The 22,804-nt window shown below is 37.4% G+C and overlaps 1 protein-coding gene across 2 annotated transcripts in view; it reads left to right on the forward strand.

The window, feature by feature from the left end:
* The window catches only part of fgf14 (fibroblast growth factor 14), a 120,600-nt gene that overhangs the window by 21,002 nt on the left and 76,794 nt on the right, over nucleotides 1-22,804 (forward strand). Inside the window, exon 1 of one of the 2 annotated variants that reach the window (XM_011489300.4) lies at nucleotides 12,272-12,444. The exons of the other annotated variant lie outside the window; for it this stretch is intronic. Within the exon in view, the coding sequence (XP_011487602.1) occupies nucleotides 12,372-12,444 (73 nt within the window). The 5' untranslated portion in view covers nucleotides 12,272-12,371. Of the gene's footprint in view, nucleotides 1-12,271; nucleotides 12,445-22,804 lie in introns of those variants that run through there. 2 annotated transcript variants of the gene reach the window in all.

The raw sequence follows: 22,804 nt of genomic DNA on the forward strand, positions 1-22,804 counted from the left end.
CCATTGCATATATTCACAGTAAATAATCTGGTGTTTGCTAACAAACTTGTCATGCAGATTTGAAAGGGTTTTACCACGATTGTATGTTCCTGCTATCATTAATCACATAAATCATCATTATGATCTTGACAGTGGTCACAGTCTGAACAGGATACTCTGTAGTCTCTTTAGAGATGCTCCTGACTTGGGCTTTGAAAACCGTAATCCAGTTTGACCTATTTTCAGTCAGTAAATATGGGGAATTTTTGGCAACATTCTTGTAGGAATGACAAGTGTAATGCTTTAATAAAAAAAACAACAGTATTTTGCAGATTTTAAAAAGGTTCAATGACTGCTATCTATATAATTATGTTGCTTAGTTGATTGCTTTGTGACTCAAGTCACATCTTGGGGTTGTATTAAGGTGTTCAAATGGAGTAAAACCACTTACTCTGACTGATACCGATCAGACAGCTTTGTTAGAAAGTGTTAATTAAACACTTTACCTACCTAGACTGTCTGCATATAACAGACTAAAAAAAGACAAAAAAAACACAAGCGAAGCATCCCTTTCAGAAAACAGGAATCCTAATGTCTGATATAAAATGTTTCAAATGTTTTTATCCCAATTTTATACAATATAAAGCATCTGCCTAAAAAAATAAGTCTGAAGCTACGTTCACAAATTAGTGACAGACGTTCAAGTATGCACAAAACTCACATTCTTGAACGTGAGTATATCCCATGGTGTTTAGTCTAAACAAGCAGAGAGGGGCTTCTTCTTCTTCTTTTTCTACTGTTTACTAGCACATGTCTGCCACCTACAGTTAGAAGAGGGTTGGTGCCAAATGTCAAAGTGGTGCAAATCTCGCCAATCTTGCTCCATGCTTTTTCTTTCAGTTCTATTCCAATTGATGAAAGACTTCGTATCATAGGATTCTGGCTGGGCACAGACCACAATTATTACTTTCTCCTCTATGATCAATTTACAAATGATCATAGAGGACGCCATCCATATGCATTTAGCCAATCTGAGTCCCTGATTGGTCAAAATTCAACCTGGTTCAACATGCAACCCGTGTTCAGTGTCTGCGTGTTTTGTACGTAGATCCCGAAAAGGGTCTTAAAAATGTGCGCAGCAAAATGTGAACGTGGAATCCCGAAACATGCATTAACGCGTGTTGACATAGACTTTTCATTGGAAATGGTCACTTAGTAGCTTGTTGATGATGGTGATTTGAGCAATGCTTAAGACTTTCATAGTAAATTACTCTTGAAAACAAATGATTATTTTTAGAAAGCAAACTTTTAGTAAAATAACTCTGAACTGAGTTGGTTGGGACCCTAATTTCTGAGATGACCACGAACATTTTAAAAGGGTTGTCAAAGCTATTTTGTACACAAAATGATTTTAAGACTCACAAGTATCATATTCCTGATCAATTTTGAGTTTGTGAACGAAGGGCCTACAAAATGTGTTTGATCTCCCCTCTCCAGTTTTATGAGGTTAGCAAGGCTCGCTGAAGTGTCAAGGACTGTGACTCACAGACTGCGAGTCTGACAAGAGGAGCCGGTTAGTGACAGATCAGATCACAGGGATCTGCCAAGAAGTGCAGTTGACAAAGCAAAACAGTTTCAGTTCTTTCTAATCTGCTTTCATGCTGAAATGTTACTGACAGAAATAAGTTCATTTAGAGCTGGAATTGTTTTCTCAAGAGATGGTACCCTGTCATTAACCAATATGGCATGAATTTACAAACTGTACCAGCATTTTAAATTGATATTTTTCTGGAGAATATACAGTCGGTGGCCACTTAAGTCAAACCACTGAAGCAGAACTTGGAGACTCCAAAACTAAAAGAAAAAAAGGACAAAATGATTCTCTCACACTTCTCTCACACAAGCTCGGCTCCTCGACCTGGAAGCTTGAGGGTCCTTTGCAGTACCTTTGCTTTTCTTACCACAGCACTTTTCTGCACTGAGAGGTTTTTCCAGGGATGTACTGTAGTCACTCGTCCAGTTTAGACTGTCCAGAGGGGTCTGATCCCCACGAGTACCACTCTCACCTTCACCTCCTAGGCCTCTTCCAGTTCTCCCCAGAGTCCCTAGTATTTCTCCAGTTTCTCATGTTCCTTCTCCCTGATGTTTCCATTGCTTGGTACCGCCCCATCCACCACAACGTATATCCAAGTGTAAAGCTAAAGGCCAAGAGGATGATGAGTTGGAAATAAAAATGTGTTGTAGCAACTAACTTTGCTCTAATGTTTTTTACAAATGTCCCTTTCTTGGAATGTTTTACTTGATCTAATACAGGAAGTATTTGTGATTGGCTGCAGGGTGTGGATTTAGAAGGGGATAAGGTGTGCGTTATTATAAAATTAATGGAAGACGAGGAAGGTTAAACTGTCTTACGTGAAGCATCACGAAGCAACTATCAGACAGTTTACGCTTCCTCGTCGTCCATTTATTTTTTATAATACACACGTCATGTGGCAATATCCCTTACTTAATTTATAGTTTACTAAGGATTTGTGTATCTAACTAAAACAAATAGCTATGATAAAGTATTACCCATTTTACCTTGCATTCCCCGCTGTCGTTTCCGATGGGTTAACTTAAGATCATCTATGAGAAAACGCTGAAGGATCTGTCATTTCTGTATATATGTAGCCTTGATTGTTGAACTTTGGCTGTCCTGTTTATTGGCATCTAGAAACTGAAGGTTTTCATTTAACAGTGTTGGTTTTTTTTGTCTGTACTTAACCGTTATCACACTTGTAGACAATTTGTGTTATGTGTCTTTGACGTGAAAGTTTGGTAAATAAAGTCCAAGTTCCTAAATTATGACCCCAAAATAGTAAATAAAATATGATCAACAAAGAGCCAATAAGACTTATGTAACATACTGTACTGTACAAATTCAAGGTTGTTCAGACATTCTTTTAAAAATGTTAAAAGTTGGCGAAATAAGGTTTAAAGGCAGTGACACACAAAATCGATGTTAAGAAGCAGCAGGGATGCATGGCTCCATTGTGTCACTACATGCTGACTGTTTCTGGGCCATAAAGACTCAACACACCGCGTTGTAAGGGTTCTGTGGATTTGTTTGTTTTTTGTGGTTTTTGGTCATGTTTTGAGTCGCCCTCAGTCACAGTGGTTCCAGGTTCATCATGATCCACAGCAGTCGTCCATTTAGTTAATTGCCCTCAGCCTATTTAACTGTCTGATTTTTTTAGTTCATCCTTGTCAGGTCATCTGCTCTTTTCTGCTTTGCCACCTTTTTATTGCTCCCATGGTTTTGGCATGTTTCAGTTTGTTTATTAAATGTTTTATTTTCTGCCTGGTCTCCTGCATTGTGGGCTCTCTACTAGCGGTTCCTGACACGCATAGGCTTTTACAAAGCAGTGTTTGCACCTTCGCAATCGAAACTGACTGTTCTTCCTGGCAAAGAAATGTTTCCCCATCCCAATTTTTAATCATTTTTGCAGTGGCCCTCTTGTATTTAATGGCAAATCTGTTCACTCTGTAGTACAGTAACAGGTTTTAAAAGCAGCTTCTATAATAATCCCCCTGGCCTCTGATATTTGTTCTCAGATTGAAAGCTGAGACAATTATAGTGGAGATGTTTTAATGAGAGCATTTAGCTAAAGCTGAAAGAAGCTCAGGAGAGTCATAATTTTAGCTGTTTAAAGTTGAGAGGCCTTAAATGTTCACCTGCAGCAAAGACCTGAGCAGTGTTGACTGAGCCTATCAATTAGAAAACATTATCCTAAAAGAATGGGCTCAGTTTTGACCAATGATGTTCACATTCAAATGTCTGAGAAATATTAAATCAGGTCAGATTTAGAGAGTTTAATGAGCTATTATGTTAACCCACAAGCATTGCTCATTTATTGTTTCTTTTATTATATTAACGTGATGTGAGGCTTTCTCAATTTTTCAACAATTTGTATTAATATGAATGCATGTCAAGCTAAAAACCGAAATTAAAGTTTGATTTTTAAAACCTAAACTATGATAGTTACTAGCTGTCTCTTAGATAATTTTCAGTCACATTTGTTTTCAGTCAGAAATCGAAGTGTAGCAGTGTCAAAGGCTATGTGCGAATTCCCACCCTAACCCTTATATAGTGCACTATACAGTGCGTTCAGCATTTTGTAGTGCTGTCCGAATCTACAATTCCCAAGTCGAGTGCCCTGCGTCGGAACAATTCTTGCCCCTATGATGTATTTTTTTAAATAAACCATCAACGTTTTGATCTGAAAGAGACAGTGAACTCGTCGCATAATCGTCGCAAAACGCTCCTACTAATTAGATTTTAACTTTGTGAAATCGATCACGTCATATCCGTCTTTTAAAAAACAAAAAAAGTAGTGAGCATGGTGTCCGAATCACTTTTTAAATTCAGGGCACTATATAGGGCCACACTGTATAGTTTCTTAGTAGTTAGGGGTAAGGGTGGGAATTTGGACGTAACCAGAGTGTTTTTGTGTGTGTTTCTAGCAAGGTTGGGAGTTAGCGTCGTCACAGTAATGTTTGTTTTAGATTTATCACCCTGGTTATTTTTGTGTTGAAAACAAGATTAAGTCTTTTAAATCAAAAACAAACCTTGAAATTGTCACCCATGTCTGACTAAATTATTGCATCTCTTTGTATGCTGGGACACCCAAGGCTTCAATAGCCAGGCTGCAGCTGGTCCAAGATGGCAATGGCCCAGGCGGTTGAGCAGTTCGTCCAATGATCGAAGGGTCGGCAGTTCGATCCCTGCTCCCCCCAGCCAACTGTTGTTGTGTCCTTGGGCAAGACACTTCACCGTCCTTGCCTCCAGTGTGGCTCCACTGGTGCGTGAATGCGTATGAATGTTCCGGTGATGATCAGAGGGACCATAGGCGTAAACTAGCAGCCACGACTCTGTCAGTCTGCCCCAGGGCAGCTGAGGCTACATCAGTAGCTTAGCATCACCAACGTCTGAACGAGGAGTGAATGAATAATAGACACACTGTAAGCGCTTTGGGCGTCTGGAAAAGCGCAGATAAATCTAATCTATTATTATTATTATTATTAGATGCAGCAGCCAGATTTATTTTTGGGGAGAAACAATTATTTTTTTTAAATCTCTATTTCAGCACTTTAGCATCAGCCTAACTCTGTAATGACATTGTTTTTATGCTTTTTTATGATTTTAAGTTTATGACTCGACAATATTTTGATTTGGTTTGAGGCTTTTTATTCTTTTATATTTTATGATTGTGCAATGTTTTGTCCTCCCTGTGTACAGCACTTTGGGACTCCTTGACTGGTGATGGAAGGTGCTTTATAAATAAATAAATAAAAAAATAAATGACAATAAGGACAATAAAGATTGGTAGTACCAGGTATTGTAAATATGCTAAAGCGGCTAACGTGTAGTGGTGTCGGAGTGAGTGTGTTTTTGAGGTGGTACCATCAAGGATGGAAGTTGGTGTAGTCACAGCAACGTTTGATTTAGCAGTATCATTCAGGTTTTTTTTGTGTTGAAAAGGAGGTCCGGAGTAACAGATGTTGTGTATAAATGTAGCACATCACAAAGAAGTTCTAGAGTTACTGTGAAAAAGGGAAAGTGACTTATCTCTGACTCTTATGTCTCGTTCAAAGTGCAGCATAGTTTGGTGTGTCTTAAATGTGACATATATTCATTGAAGGTGCGCCTTATAATCCGATGTGCTCAATAGTGCGGAAAATGTGGTAATTCCCCTTTAGTTCAGATCTGTCTTAGCTGATTGAAGACACAAAAGTTGCTCTAAAACATATACAGGACTTTGGGAATAGATTTTTTTGGAATGTTTCTGACTGGGGGAACTTGCTGAAATATTCACCTTAAAAGATGAACAACTTGCTGTTCTCCTTTTACCTTCTCCTGTTCCTTTACTATTTTCAAAAAACTAGGAATTTTGAAATACTGTAACTGGAATGGCAGTGTCCCCATACAAATAATTACCCAAACTCTTTGGAATAAGCTCATTACCACACTAGTAAAGCTCTGTGGGCAGTTTTGTCCCCATGGCTCTTCCGTAGCATCGCAGTAAAAGTTGAAGCAGAACTCTGATGAAGAAAGTAGGAATTGTTGAGCTGTACCATTGTGTGACAGAGGGGGTTCTGAGAGATCTGTCAACATGAACCTGAACCGATCATAACTGTCTGTCAATTTGATCGAGCCCGTTGATTTGCCCCTAAAAATTGGATAACTGGAAGTAATTGGATAAATTAAAATTGACTAGGGAAATTCATTCATTGGAAAAAATCCTGGTCTACATGGTAATAAATTTTCTGATTCATTTCAGAGGACTAGGTACAAATGGGTCAGGAAATATTGACTTATGAAAGGAAAATCTACATCTAATATCTCAGTTTTTGGATTATTGTGGAATAGACTTTGGATTATCCTGTCTACATGTTACTTGTAACAAATCTGATAATGAATGGATCTTTGATGTGCATGTTAATGGGCTCAGTGTTCTCATTGTCTGTTCTTATCTGCCTGCTTCCAGCACAGTGTACGGGTGTTTATTTGAGTTTCTATGGCAACTACGGGTAATACTTTGCCATCTACAAATTCTTCCTCAAAACTTCAGCAGGGTTTATTTGGTTCATATGTTCTTTACATAAGCATCAGCTTCACATCGACTATGTATGTTAGGTGTATGGACACCTGGACAGAGGGAGGAATTACATGAAAAGTTGGCATGGAGCTGTAGGTGTCTTATGTTAGGATTAGAGTTAGGGGTTAGGGTTACAGATTTTTAAGTGTTTTTCTTTATCTGGCGCAGGAGTGAAATATGAATAACTCATATTACAGAACTTAATAAATGTTTTTATCTTTACAAATACACAGAGCTTGCTGCCACAAAATTCTTGAGCTTGAGAGGATTTCTTAAAACGTCTGGATTTTTGTGATGCTTGGTTCTTGGTCGTGTTCTGTTTGCCGTGTTGCCCCTGTCAGTCGTTACCGGTTTAGGTTGCCAATAATCCACAGCTGTCTTGATTCCACTCACATTTCGTCAGTTTATTTGATTGTCGGGTTTTCAGTTCTTCCTTGTCTTATCTGCTTATCTGCTTTTTGTTGTCAAAGTAGGAAAGACTAACATTTCCAAATTAGAGACATTTTGGACAGTTGAAAACAGATAAAACTGAAATATTAAAAAAAATATCAGGAACTTTTAAAAAATTTTAAACACCCATTAACCCATTATTTACCATGTTTTCTATACTATAGAATGCATTGGATTAAAAGGTCCATTGTGAATAAATGGTCTACTTTTGAACTTACGTCATAAGTAAGGTGCATCAAACTATGAGGCACATTAAGCGAGACCAAAGTCAGAGATAAGTCTATCAGTCAGTCCGACTTTATTAACTGCTTTCACAGCAAGTCTAGAACTTGTTTGTAACATGCGACATGTAAGCCATGTTAGTGTATTCACAATAGTTGTGTAACTCCAAATCTTGTTTGCAACATGTAAAAAAATAGACAAATATGGATAAAAGAAACATTACTGTCACTACGCAAACTCCAAGGTTGTGTACGAATTCCTTCACTACTAACTACTGTACATAGTGGACTATATAGTTCATTGTCCATTTAGTAGGGCAGTCCGTACCTACAATCATACAATCAAGTGCTCTAGAAATGTCCTAGAAGTCTCTGCAAAAAAACAGTTTGCATCGATAATCACTAGATTGGGGAATATAAACCGCAATGCATGGCCTTTGAACATTTTTTGTGAAAAAAAAGGTGTTTCAATTAATTAATTTAAATTTTTTTTTTTTTTTTTTTTTAAATATCAATGTTTTGATCATCTGAACACAGTGGATTCATAAATAGTCATCGCAAAATTTTCTTAGTGATTAGGTTTTGACCTTGTGAAATCAGTGACATCATATTTACCATTTAAAGAAAAAAACAGTAGCGAGGATGTGTCCAAATTGCTTTTAAAATCCGGTGCACTAGATAGTCCAGCACTAAATCGTTTTTTTTAGCAGTTAGGAAGTAGGGAGGGACTTTGACATAGCCCAAACTTCATTAGTAAACATGAAAAAACCACAGTTTGACACCGCTACACGCTAGCCACATTTGCATATTCACACCCCCAACCTTGTTTGTGACATAAAAAACAGACTCATCTCGCCAAAATAAACGTTACTGTGAATATCTGTCACAAGAACAGGCAGACGGCTGGATCCAAATGCAGCAGGTTTATTAACTCAGCTAAAAGTCCACATAGCTCAATCAGAGTAAGGCAGGCAGGGCTCAATAACAGGCATTAGGTCATCAGGGGGGAGACAGGGTAGTCATAGTGATGGCTCCAGGAACACCGACGCGTCGGCTCTCGTGTTGAGCTCATAAAGTAAAATCCCATGTCGGTGCGTGTATCGCTCTTGGAAAAGTCACATGACCGATACAACCAAACAAGGAAGCGCAGCTATTCGCAGTGTTACCAGATTATGTGGTTTTGTCACCTAATTGGGTGGGTTTGATTTGGATTTTGCGGAGAAAATTTGATTTGGGGAGTTGTCACGTCAATTTAGCGGGTTTTAGTTAGTTTTACTATGAGTCTCTAAGCTATCTTTTATTTTGAAAGATATATTATTTTTAAAAACTACTTCTCGGTTACATTTCTGTCACTTGGTGCTAAATCAGTCCAGCAGTGAGTTTAACAAAGCAGGGAAAAAAACAATTATTGATGCCATCCAGCTATTGAATGATTCTTTCGCTTGTGCGCCCCCGTTTTCCCCGTCCACCTGTGTTTGAGGTTATATTTTACTGAGTCTTCAATTAAGTTGTTAATGTGGTGTTTTAATGACTTTGTGGAATTATTTAATAGTTTTAACAGTGTTTTTGGCTTTTTGTTTCTCCTGTTCCTCTCAGTTTCTGCTTGATCTTGCAGAATACAATTCCAGTTCAAACAGACTCTTATTTGAAATTAGTTATTTCATGTTTTGGAGGTTAAATGTGACATTTATTCTGCAGAACTTTTAAAATTAAAAGCACTTCCCCAGTGCTGGGGCATTATGGAGCCAGAAATTGGAACGAGGAACTGCAATGACAAACATTGGATTTAGATGAAATATAATAAGTATTTCAGTGCAGTTTCTTAACTTTGTTGCCTGCGATGACGTTTTTGGTCCAGCAGGAGTCAGTATTAAGTGACACAGTATCGACACAGTAGCAACACAGTTTGGGCAATGTGCCAAACCGCTTCACAAGGCCTCATCTACCCATCACTAGGTAGTCAGGATCCAGGCGAGAGTCGAGGCAGGCGGCAGGCAAACAGAGTCAGATACAGGGTCAGGAGACAGAAGATCAGATCCAAATATAACGCTCAGTAAGGAAGGCAAAGGGGCAAAAACAATACTTTGCACTGAGCTAAGTGCTGAGCTTAAGTATGCTGTGGTTGATTGAGTGAATGAGAGTCTAGAGTGTGGCATGCTGGGTGTCCTGGGAGATGAATTGCTTTCAGTGATCTGGAGGCTGCTCTAGCTGGTGAGACCAGAGGGGGAGACAGAGTTCTGACTTCTGACACTAAGCCAACTCCCAATCTTGTTTGTAACATGTCGGACACCGCTACATGCTAGCCACATTTGCGTATTCACAATAACACCCAATCTTGTTTTCAACACGCAAAAAAATAGACACGCTAAAATAAAGGTTATTGTGACTATGCTGCCTTTTGGAAAAAAATACGGTTTTTAGGGTTAACCTTATGTGAAAATTATAAATGTGGCTTTTAATATTCCAGAAAAATAAGAAGTTATGACTGATGCAAATAATTATTTAGTTAGCCTATTTTAACTGATATAAAAGCACAGACTTCACTAGAAAGATTATTGTACTAAATCTTTTTCATAACATTTTCACTTGCTGTGATTTTTTTTCACAATCCCACTGACACTGAACCCTGCCAGACTTTCCTTTCATATGCTAAAACAAGAAGCATCAAAAGTAATAAGAAGACAGATGCACAGCAATATGCGAACATGCAGCTTTTAACCATTTAACAGTTAATGTGACATAAACCACACTGTAACCATGGCCAGATGCCTTTTAGCAAAGAACCAAAGCGAGTTCAACTGGTTCTCCTGCTTCTCTGTGCTGACAGAACATTTTAATTATTTGATTATGATGGATGACTGATTTGATTTCATGACTCACAGCTGGCCTGTAGCTCATTTATTACTGTTGTCCATCATCTCTGCTCCCATTGATGGTACAAGCTGGGTGAGGAGGGGCTCCATTTCTATCTTTCTCTGCCTTCCTCCTCTTTATTGGCATGAATACCAACCATTATGGGACGATATTATCTAAATTCAAAAATGACTATGAAAATAGATTAACTACTGACGGGCCTTGAAAAAAAATGTATGCCTGTGTTTTAATCTTTTATATCACTCATTAAAATAGTAAGGTGCAAAGTAGTTTTCTTTTAAACCTAATGTTTATTTTGGATTTATTGCTTAAATAATACTTTTTTAGTTATCACAATGCTATTATTGTTTCCAAAACACCGTGTGTTTTTTTCAGAACACACAATTTCTGCTTTGCTTTCTAGCAGAACTAAATAATGTTTCTAACTTTTAAGCTTTGAAAAGCCCAGAAGCATACAGGTAATAATGAAACAATTAAGGATAGTTGTTTGCAATTTTGCACTCTCATGTGTACACAGTTTTGGAAGTAAAACATTTTCAGTCTAAAGTCAGTTATCTGAGTTTTTTTTTTTTAACATATATTGCACTGGATAATGAAAGTGTGTTTTATTTAAAGAGCTTATATTATGCAAAATCTACTCTTTTGAGCTTAAAAGTGTATTACAGTGTTCATTACTCACAAAATAACCACCCAAAGTGATATTTTGACCCAGCATTCCTCTAAAAACCTCTAAAAAATATGTGCGACTAGTGTTACACTTATTTCTTAAATTTAGGATTACTTTTAAGCTGCGTTCACACCAAACACAAGTCGCGTGGCAGAGGCGGCCAGTTTCAATGCTAAGTCACAGACGAAATCTGAGGGCGCATTTGGGCGACGTGCCAGAGTTCACTATGCCGGCTCTGGGAGGCGAGCTGGCGGCCAGACAGAAAGCCGCTGCGGGACGGGGAGCCAGCCTGCTCGGCTCTTCTGAATGTTATTATATTTTTCATATTTTCATCATACTCGGAAATGTCAAAATGAAATGATTACTTATTACATTTGTTCTCTTTTACAACAAAAATGCCAGACACACATGTCAAAAACTGAAAAAATATGATTTTCATCAGAGGGGGACTTTAAGAAAAAGCATGATATAGCATGCGGTAGGGTGTCATTCACTTCACAAGAACATCTTCCTGCCGTTTGTGGATGACTCCACTCGCTCTGAATAAGAGTCAGTGCAGCGCTGAAGGTGGTGGTTGTGGTATGCTGGGTAGTCTTTTGCTGCAGTGCAGCAGGCTCCATTGTACTGCTGCCTCTGTCTTCTCTCAGTGGATTCTTTTTTCTTTCTTCCAATCTTGCTTCTCTCTGTGTGCATTGTTATTACTTTTATTTTTTAGAATGTGTGTAGCTTTGGCGTGCTTTCAGGCTGTAAAAATAAATGACTGAATGAATAAATAATAAAATGTGAAACACGAATAAATATCGAGACGTAACCTTTTTACACTCATCACGCTTGGCAAACCTCACACTTCACATTTTCTTATTTCCAACGCTTTGTCAACTTGATAACCTTTTACATAGGTTACATTTTTGATTCTTTGCAGCTCCCTTTGCAAAAGCCAAAATCATCCAAACTTAATTTTACCTGAAAACGTTTTTTTTATATATATATATATTTTTTTATGAAGTCAACAGTGACTAAGTAACCTGTTTATTTTGGGTGCTCAGCTCTTTGTAAAGAAAAAAGCTGACTTGTTTTTTAGTTTTGGACTCAGGAGCGGACATGGAAGCAGTTCGTCAACAGTTTAAGACTCTATGAAAGACTTCCAAAGAAAGTGTGTATAAACTTGACTGCCTTTTGAAAATCCGTTTTGTTTGCTGACCTCTGCTCTGAAATCAGTTTTTAACTCTCCATGTCACCAACACTATGTAGCCATGGAGGAGCTTGACATTTCTGGTCAGGCACCTCCAGGGAACTGAGAGTGTGACAGTGCTATGATATGATTATCTGTTAGGAAGAAAGTTCTGGTGGGGAGCTGTTGGCAGAGTTTTGGAAGTGGGTGTTAGGCATGGCATGAGTGTGTGTTCACTTATAAAATGGGAATCCTGTTTGTGTGTTTAGGCTTTTGGGATTGGGTTAAACTACAGCACTAGAGTAGCAAAGACTGAGTTCAAAAGTGTATTTATTCACTCAAAGTTTTATAATTTTTTAAGCTGTTCAACTATGGAGGCGGCATCTTTTGCAAAAATTGTGGAGCGACATGTTAGAAGCGTGTTGAAGGCTGAAGGAAAGTATGGTGAGTCAGCATCCTGCAGACAGTTTTCATGGATTTAAACTTGCTGGGTGCCGTGACTGCTTATGTGTTTCCTTTTCAATGTCTGTAAAGTTACGTTCAAGCTACGTTCACGTCACCCTCGGCAACACGCATTCAAACGACCACTGAAAAGTGTATTTAATACGCATGAATACGAGGTGTGCTAGTAAACAGTAGTGCTCTGCTTGTTCAATGTGAACACTATATGCTGAACATGCTTTTAGCGTGTTCTTGAATGTGCGTCACATGCCTGGTGTCAACGTAGCAGTAAACCGCCTTCAGCAAGGCACGCTCAAGCAACCACTTCCAATGAAAAGTCTTTGTAGATGCATGTAGGTAAGCTTTTCCGTGTTTAAAACTCTTGTGCGTTGCTACACAGGTTTTTTTGGTCGTTTTTTAATTTTACGTGCAAAACACACATCCAGGTGTTGACAGCTAAACCAGGTTGAACTCTAACCAATCAGGCATTCCCTTCTAGTTCACAGAGGTGCCAACTGTTTGAAAATTGATTATGGAGGATAAATTAATAATTGTCCGATACTAAGTCTTGCATATATCAGAATAGAGGGGTGAAAGAAAAAGCAAGATTTTCGCCGCTTCAACATTTCACACCGAGCCTCTTCCAGCTGTAGGGTGGTGGAGATGCGCTCGTATCATGTTCAAGAATGTGCATTTAGCCTGCTTTTAGTGTATTAGCCTTAATTTGAACGAGTGTCACATGCCTGGTCTGAACAGAGCATAAAGGGAGCATGGAAAATAGTGACTTCCCATTTGGAGAGGAAAATGCCTTATCAATATTTTCCTTCCACACCAATAACACTAATCACTGCTCTGTGGACTATCATACCTGAAGGTCACATACTGAAGAGAGGGTATGTGTCTGCATGATTACGTGGGACTTTTTCACTCTCTTGATTGCTTTTTATTTAATGTGCAAAAAAAAGGGAGGAAGCCATTTTTATCATGTTTGAACTGCATCTAAGGATTCTCTCTCATTATTTTCCCTGCATAAAACATGAAGCTTTCTAAAGGCTGGGTGAAAAAGAGAGGTGGCTGTGGGTTTACAGTGTCATTGTCTTTCTCCTCTCCTCTGTGAAGTTTGGTACATTTGCTCTGCCAGCTGGACAGTCACTTGTTATATACAGTTTCTGCACACAATCAAACGGATGCAGCAACGGGGATGATGTCCTAACTTGTGAGCAAAAAAACAACCTTTTAAGCTACAGGAATAAAACTACAATCTCCAGGGTAGAGGACGAAAGGTGACTGCTGGTTGTTATGATCGCTGGTGTTACCAATCACCATAATATACCGGTAATCATTTTCAACTCATTGTTTTTTTTAATCCCGAATTTACACTGGTCCTTTTTTCTTCAATGATTTGTGATCTTCTCTGGTGTCCATGGATTACATGAAATCTTTCCACCTTTGTCATGGTAGGAATAACACGTCAATGTAAGGGTGGGGTCATCTAAGATAGCACAAGGGGTATGATGCACTGAAGGAATGGAAATGAACTCCTGCGCAAAGCTAGTGTTGCGTTGCGGAGGGCTGGACTTCCGATGCAGCCACAACTGAGGTGATCTATACATTCCGATTGATCGCTGAACATCATGTTTTTAAGTGTCAACGCAACGGAGATGCACTGAAGATGAACCTGTGTAAATCAGCTTAGGACTGTGGCTGCCGTCTCTGTTCTTGGTTTTGTAGGTATGGAGCTACAAAACGGTTCAAAATTATGAATTTAGCCCACGATGTTCACACTGGAAAAGTAGAAAGCAGCTTCTTCGTCTTTTTTCCCACTGTTTACTAGCAACTGTTGTAGCAATGCTTTTCTTTCACAGCTCTATTCTGATGAAAGACTTGGTGTCATATAATTTAGGCACAAACCGCTATTGTTAATTTCTCCTCTATAATCAATTTTCAAACAGTTGGCACTTCCATTAATTAAAAGGGACGCCATCCATACGTTATCTGAGTCCCTGATTGGGCAAGGTTTGACCTGGTTTAACTTTCAATGCTTTTTTAATAGATGCACGCTTTGTACATAGAGCCAGAAAACGGTCGTAGAAAATTGAAGTAAAATCATTTTGAACGCTGAACCCTAAAACGCTCATATTCGTGTGTTTCCATAGTTTTCATTGAAAGTGGTCGCTTGAACGCGCCTTGCAAAGGGCGGTGAGAACGTAGCGCAAGACATGCTTAAAGACCGACATCCAAGCATTTTGAACAGATAGTAAAGACTTACATTTTAGACTTTTACTAAACTCAGCAGTGACTGTAAGAGACGTGTTTTGTAATTTTCTTGTCGATAACTATGGTTAAAATAGTTTACATGTACTGTACTGAAATAGTAAAAAAAACTATTTGGCATAAGTTTCTTTATTTCCTAAAAAAATGGAAATTACTAGGTTGAAAGTGTTTGTTATCTGGACCGAAATTCATGACTTGAAAAGATAAGAAAAAAATATTTAAAAGTAATGATTTTACAAAAAAAAAAGAAAATTGGAGACAATGTCACATTCTTCTGTTAACAGTGAAGCTATAGAATGACAGACTAAAATAAAATGTCATTGTGCTTTTGTGATTGTTAGAAAGACACTTCATGCTCAAAAACAAATGATTAATCACTTATTGAATATTGTTAAATTGATTGACTTTTAATGATATTACTTCACTTTCTCCAAAAATTGATAAATTGATTCAAAAATCTTTCCTAATGTAGCATAATTTTGCACGTTTTTAACTTTTGATACTTGATGAAATTTTGCTATGAAAATTCCTGAAACAGTGTTGTGTCTACTTTACTGATATAGTATTATGTTTTATTCATATGAATGGCTTTTATAAGTAACATAATCTGCATATATTCCAGATGACTGATCTGCATTTGCCATGTTGATTTCTAAAATAGTTATTTTTGACGTAATACTTAAGTAATTCATCTTTGTCATGTGCTTTATCGATATCTTATGATTTTTAATTCTGTCTGATAAAAACTGGGAACTGGATATTGATAAATCACGTAATAAAATGGTTATAGTATAACGGGGTGGGATTATATAAGTTCGCTTCCTTCCACTCCCTTTCAAGCAATATTTATTAATATGTCTAGTTATCCTAAGTTTGATTAGTTACAGTATGAATGTATAACTGATGATTATATTGCTGTTGTGTATTATTTCTACTTGATTGCTTGATATAAACCATTTCAAAATAAAAAAAAATGCTCTATTTCTGGTACCTGAACCTTCTTGGATAGGGAAACTTTATTGTACATCAAAAAGGAAAAATATTTTATAAATTTGATCAAGGTTTTTATTGATTGTCATCATCTAGTGTGGCTCTGTCTGGCTTTTTCACGTTTAGAAAGTTTACACATGGGGGTTATTTTTAATCAATTTAATTAAATAGTCAACTGTTCTTTTGTTTGGTTGACTAGAGCTGACTTTCTAATGAATTACTGCTGGTCTGCAAAAAACTATGTCTTAGAAAAATACACAGGTTTTTAGATTTTGGTTAAAAGCAGTCCAGTCATATTTAAAAGATCCACCCTAATGTTCTTCTTGATTGTGTCCGAACCTCTTTCCTGGTAGGTCCATCATCAACACCCTTTTACCAACAAATTCCCTGTTTCTCTTCTAAGACAGGTTTAAACCATCAGTCTACTGTTCTGCATTTATCTTCAAAACATCTAACATAATCGCTTCATCTGATTAATTAATTCCTGATCCATCTTTATCCCTCCCAAAGAGAACTTCTACATCTTCATCTCTGCTACCTCCAGTTCTGCCTCCATTCTCTTTCTCAACATCATGGCTGTTCTCCCCACACCTTTCCTCTCAATTCTTGCTGACACTCCTTTGTTACATATCACATCTGACACCTTCATTCACCTTTTCTAACCTGCTTGCACTTAAAAAAACATACCATATTTTAATAATAATGTGTGAGTCTTCCAATATAGAAATGTCACTTCAGAATAATTTCTTTCGGTTGAAAAAAAGCAACAAAAATATGTGCTGTATTGTGAAGCACAATAAAAGGAATACCTTTAATGAAAAACCCAAAATGTGAATAAAGTAAAAAAAAACATCCCCTTTGATTTGATCTATTTAAATAATGTCAATCAGAGCCAACATCTTCTCTTTATATGTTCAAAATGTTTGTCTTTAGGAAAAACAAAAAAAAGGAGTTTTGCAAAAATGCAGCTGCAGACATTCAAGCATCTGTCTTTGAGTTTAATAACATTAAAAGGCACAGTATAAGTACAGGCCACTTTCTGTTATGTATGTCCTGGATTTAATAGTAGCCTTTTATCAGCACTTTGGCTGGGTAAAAATCATTTGTAAAACATCAATTTATAGCATATTTATTAATAGCGCTCCCTTTAACATACATACATCCATTTTATGGTACTTCACTTTACAGGGGCAACAGTCTGAATAAGGATATTTGGACACAGCTGTGGCACTAGCCTAGAAAATACTTTTTTCCCCTCTTCTTATACGCAAGAACACACATGGAAAGCCTTCCTAATCAGATGCTTAAACTAAGAATTCATCAGAGCAGCCAAAGTGATAATTTCCTGGAAGTTTAGCCCCTGTTCAGCATGACAAAAATTTGAATTACCCAAGACTTCTTTACAAAGGGCAAACTAGAAATTCTTTACCGTAAAAAGCCCTGAAATTCAAGATAAATATATGTCCCATATTTTTTAGAACTCTTTAAAAATCCTTAAACTTTCTCAAAAACCGACAGTTATGTGAATTCTGGTTATGTTTACTGACCCTGAACCATTTTTTGGTGGTACACGGCGCTGAAAAATCTGTCAAAAGGTTTTTGTAAGACCTAAACCTACAAAGCCGTACCGCTTGGTGGAATGTTGGAGCATTATGGGTTCTGTAGTGAGGAGCTTGTACTTCATACTGGGCTTCAACATTGGGCTGGGCTTATTATAAAAAAGAAATAAAAAAATACAAAAAAATAATAAAACAAATGATTAATCAATTATTGAAAATGGTTAAATAGATGAACTTTCAATGACTTTTAATGGAAACATGTAAATTCAAAATTGGATTGAATCGAATTGATCCAGGCTCTGGTGAATTGAATCAAATCGACTGAAAATTATTGGTGATACTCTATAAGATAAGCATTTGGACTTGTTTTGCTGCCACATGGATTGGACAACTTGCTGTTTTAATGAGCACATTAAACATTTTTCCTCACACCAAAAATATTCTAGCATCAGATGTTCCACAGTAAAGGTCTGGTGGAAATTGCTATATTTTACCTGAACAAAGAGAGGAAGTCTATCCATTAATCCTTTTTCCAAACCTGCTTCATCTCTTTTAGGGTCATGGGGTTGCTGAAGCCTATCCCTGCTACTGCTGGGGGAAGGCAGTAGCAGGGCAGGTTGTCAGGCTGTTGCAGGCCAAGAAAAAAAAAGAAAATAGTGCAAATGCTTTGTTATACAGTTTTTACTGTTCTATGGAACTCTTAATTCTTGGATTGACAGATTTGGTCAGAGCTAGGAAATAAAGAGCCTTTGCCCATCCTAGAAGTTTCTGTTCCGAACCGCTGAAACATATTTGACCTGAAATAGCAATTTGAATGCTATCTTGGGAATTGTCTTTGTTTTTTTCCTTCACAGCTTCTCTTGGCATCTTGTCTCACTCTTATCTGTTTGTGATGCACTTTGTTTCCTTTTTTTCAAAGTGGTATCACTTTTCCCTGCAAGGGCAACTCTTGCTCTCCTAGACCTACTGCAAAATGACCTATCAGTAAAATCTGATCCTTTTAGACTGAGCACCATGGGTCTTTCTCATGCCAAAGTCTTGTGAATGGAGAACAAATGCCCTCCCAGTGCCCTCCATCTCACTAGCAGCAGCAAGAAAGGATCTCTTGATACCTTTACTGTAACTTTGGATTCTGTTGACATTAACAAAGCAGGTTGAAATTGCAAAAAGAGCGTGTCATTTTTTTGCTTCTACAGTAAAACTGCAAGGGATGTCCTACAATTGTAAATAAATTGCTAAAGAAACTATTTAATTAAATACTGCAAGAATAAATTACTCTCATTTGCTTACTTGCAGTTTAACTGAATCGTATTGTTTTTTATTGTGCTTGATCCCACAACAAACTCTTCAGACTTGCTGTGCAGACATACAGCTGTGATTGTAGGTTCTCACTCCACAAACTCTGAAGAACTGCCAAAGATACTAATAAAAAGGAATGCTGTGAATTAAAAAAAACAGTTCTAAACCCAGCTTTTGTCAAAAAAAAACCCAAGCCGCAGTGCTGCTCTTTCCTGTTTATCCAAACCTATGCAAGTGTCTTAAAGCCTATTTATGTCTGCACTAAGTTACCGTATTTTCTGCACTGTAGACCGCACCGCCAATGAATGATCTAATTTTGAAACTGATGACATATACACAATACATACATATACACGAACAATATGGCATATTAAAGGAGACAAAAGAGTCAGAGATAAGTCTGTCAGTCAGTCAGACCATTAACTGCATTCACAGTAACTCTAGAACTTGTTTATGACACGCTAAACGTTAACCAAGTAAAAGCATTAGCCGCGTTGGTGTTTAGTCAATACCTGTAACTTCCAACGTTGTTTGCAACACTTAAAAAACAGACCGATATCTCTAAAACAAAAGTTACTGTTTCAATGCTAACTCCCAACCATGTTAGTAACGTAAAAAAAACTCAAAAAACAACGCTACACGTTTACGCGTTAGCGTATTTACAACACCACCCAAACTTGTTTGGGACTCGTAGAAACAACAAACTGACACTTGGACGGAGCACCGTGTACCTCTGAATATCGCTACGACATCAGTAAATAAAATACAACCACATTCAATCCATATATAGGCACTCCAGATTATAAGGTGCACTGACATTTTTTGAACAAAATTAAAGGTTTTTAGTGCTCCTTGTAGTGCAGCAATTACATTAACCTTTTAATTAATTTGCATGAACTTTGCAACAACAAGCATTCAATGTTTACTCAAATGTAAGACAATTGACGCAATTAATTTCTGCAAATAGTCATTTAAATGTTGTTTGTGTCTTCTCAAGACCACATACCTGTGCAAGTGACCTGCAGTTAGTCAACATTTTAATGCAATCTTCTTTTCCTAACTGGAAAGTGTTTTCAGGTATTTTTGACTGAAATAAATTAGCTTGTTTTGATACAATGTGATGCCCTAAGTTCCTTTTGTGTTCAATACAGCGAACACATCACACTAGAAACTGCTGATAGTTTTCATGCAGTCAAGCTGTAAGTCAACAAGGTCAATGAATATTTTTGGATCAAGCAATAGCACGACCAGTGAGATGATAAGCTAAGTGAAACTTAAAAGTGATTCTGTCTGTTTTAGGAAACACATGAGCAGAAGAATGCTGAACTGTTGTGCTATGGTCATGACAATGCGGGTTCAAGTGGCCACTTTCAATGAAAAGTCTATGTAAATGCATGCATAGGGGGGTTTTGGACTTTTTCATTCAAAACTCTTGCCTTTGTGTAACAATGCGTACGTTTTTCAGTTCATTTGTAGGCTTTACGTACAAAACGTGTGAAAGTTAGACCAGTTGATGTTTGACCAATCAGGAACTCGGATTTGGAAGTGACGAATGGCAATTCACGGAAGTGCCAACTGTTTGAAAATCGGTCATGAAGGAGAAATTAATCATTACAGTTTGTTCCCAGCCGGAATTACATGACACAAAGTCTTTTGTATCTTGGAATAGAGCTGTGGAAAAAAAGGCTTGAGCAAGATTTGCCAGATTTGACATTTTTCACCAAGCCTCTTCCAAGTGTCAGTACATGCGTTAGTATCGGGTAATGAACGCCGTATGCTAAAAGCACATTCAAAAACCCACAATCAGCGCGTTCTTGAACCTAGCACACATGCTCAGTGTACATGTAGCATTAGGGTCCTGTGAGATAAAAGGATATTGCAGATATGCATCTTTACAACTTTTATTTACTGCATGAATAGTTATCTTAAGCCAGTTTGCAAAAGAACTCCATGACCAATTTAAATCTTGCTGCAATTGGTGGGTGTATTGTTTTAGACCTCAAAACAATCTTGTGATATACATCTGACATTTTATGAAAAGTTGTCTAGTGTGTTTCAATGCTTAGCAAACGTTCCTTTGAATTGTGAGAGCTTAAACACCATTTTATATGTATTAGCACCCAAAAGGAAATACATTTTTGCCCATTTTGCAGTATGAGAGAGACGTTTTAGACAAATGATTATATCTACAGTCCCCAACAGGCCAAAGCTTGTAATTTGAACACCTCGCAGGATGCAACTGTGGGACACTTGCATGTGGGTCTGCATGCCTGTGGTAGGATTTTTCTGATTTGCACTTGTCCTAATTCAATTACCCAGTTTGCTGTGATATGTTGGCAGCAACATTGATGGTGAGGGAAGTTAAGAGTAAGTGACAAGGACACTCACCAAGGTCTCCGTGTCATATACACCCCACTTTGTGGCAGCATTTGCTACTCAGCTCCTCAGAAAACTGCCACCTCAGACTCTCAATAATAATATGTATTTTGAGATAATCTTATTAAAGGTGCTTGGATAAAAATAGATTGTGGAACAGAGCACTAAATGCTATTATACATGGAGTGTGCTATATGTTTATTCAGGCAGAAGTGGCCAACAGGACATCTGAAAGTTAAAGCTGTTGTAATGCCCTATAAAGTGGATGGCAAAAGTGTAAATTTATAGTCTCCACTGTGATTCCAGAGGTCTATCACAGCACAGCCATTGACTATAAATTTTTAACATGCTGTTTAAGTGAGTTGACAAGCATAAGGTCCCCAATATTTGTGTCAAAAACAATACGAATGGACCCCAATAAATCAGACTGTTCAAATCTACAGTGTGTTTTGCGCATGAACTAATTTCTCAGGTTTACTCATACAAGTGAGTGAAGGATATTGATAATCTCTTGGTTTAAACTATCAAAAAGACAGAGAATATCAAGAAAAGATTTTGCTCTTGCCTAAGACATTGTTTTTTGAGGCATTCAGTACATTCTTCACTGACATAACACAGAATTGAGCATGGTGAGCTAGGCCTTGTTGTAGGTGACTACAGTGTCCAAATGACTCCACGAGTAATAGTTTAGTAACATTTCTGTAAATCTTAACTGATTCCAAGTGACAAAAAGGACTGATATGGAGAGCACCTGTGAGATTTTCAGAGAAACCAACAATATGCCACTTAATGTTCTTAAAAGATCCTGATCATTAAGGAAAGTAATGGCTTTACTATCTTTTACACTTTGAAATAGATCATTAAACCAACAGCTGACTTGGAAAAATATTGTATTTTCAACACGATAAGGCTCACTTAAAAGCCTGTAATTCTGGTTGTGCTTACTGATGTCTAGGTGAATTTTGAGAGGTACAGTACACTGCGCTAAATCAAGAATTTTGGTTGGGTGGTACTGAGAATTCCCCAAAATGGCTGATAGGTAGTGGTGTCAGAAAGTGTTTTAAGTTTTTATTTGTTACTAACAAGGTTGGGAGTTAGCATAGTCACTAAATTTTGTGTTTTTTTTTCAGTCTGTTTTATACATGTTGCAAGATCTAGAGTTACAGGTATTATTTAAAACAAAAACAAGGCTAACCCTTCAATCGTGGCTAACATGCTCCTGATTGTTGAGGAAAGTAATAGCTTTACTGTCCTATAGACTTTGATATGGCTTGTATTAAGCCAACAGTTGATTAGTCAAAACACCGTATTTTCAGTACCATAGGGCACACTTGATAATTTAAATTCAAAGATCACATTCTCTATAAAGAAATGTCTTTATACTCCCATAAAACTCCTAAATGAAGTAATCCATAGTATTGCTTTAGAAAATATCTTGTTACAGGAATATCTGGCTTAACTATTTAATGAAGTATTTACGGCATCAGGCATAGGTGAACAAGTTAACAGATGCCTTCACATCTATTCACTTGGGATCCATTTACCACCTTGATGCTCTTATAAGTCTCTCCTTAATTTTCAATGGTAGTGTGCACTCAGAGATTCCAGTTTTGCTGTTTTTCTCATTAAAAAATGGTGAGTCAAGTCTAGACTTGTCAGCGCTAAGATAATAAGGGGAGTAACTGACTGTGGGTCAGCAATTGTATGTGTTATATCTGTTTCTATCTTATGACTCACAGATGGAATCTCCATTATTATTGTAGTTTAATGCCCTCCTTTCCCACATTTATCACCTTTTAGTCATAATGGAACCACGCTTCTGCTTTACACGTCTTTCTATACTTAACCACTACTACATCAGGAAC

Source organism: Oryzias latipes, chromosome 21 (assembly GCF_053564925.1).
Source record: "Oryzias latipes strain Hd-rR chromosome 21, Olatipes_Hd-rR_3.1".
Classification (NCBI taxonomy): Eukaryota; Metazoa; Chordata; class Actinopteri; order Beloniformes; family Adrianichthyidae; genus Oryzias; species Oryzias latipes.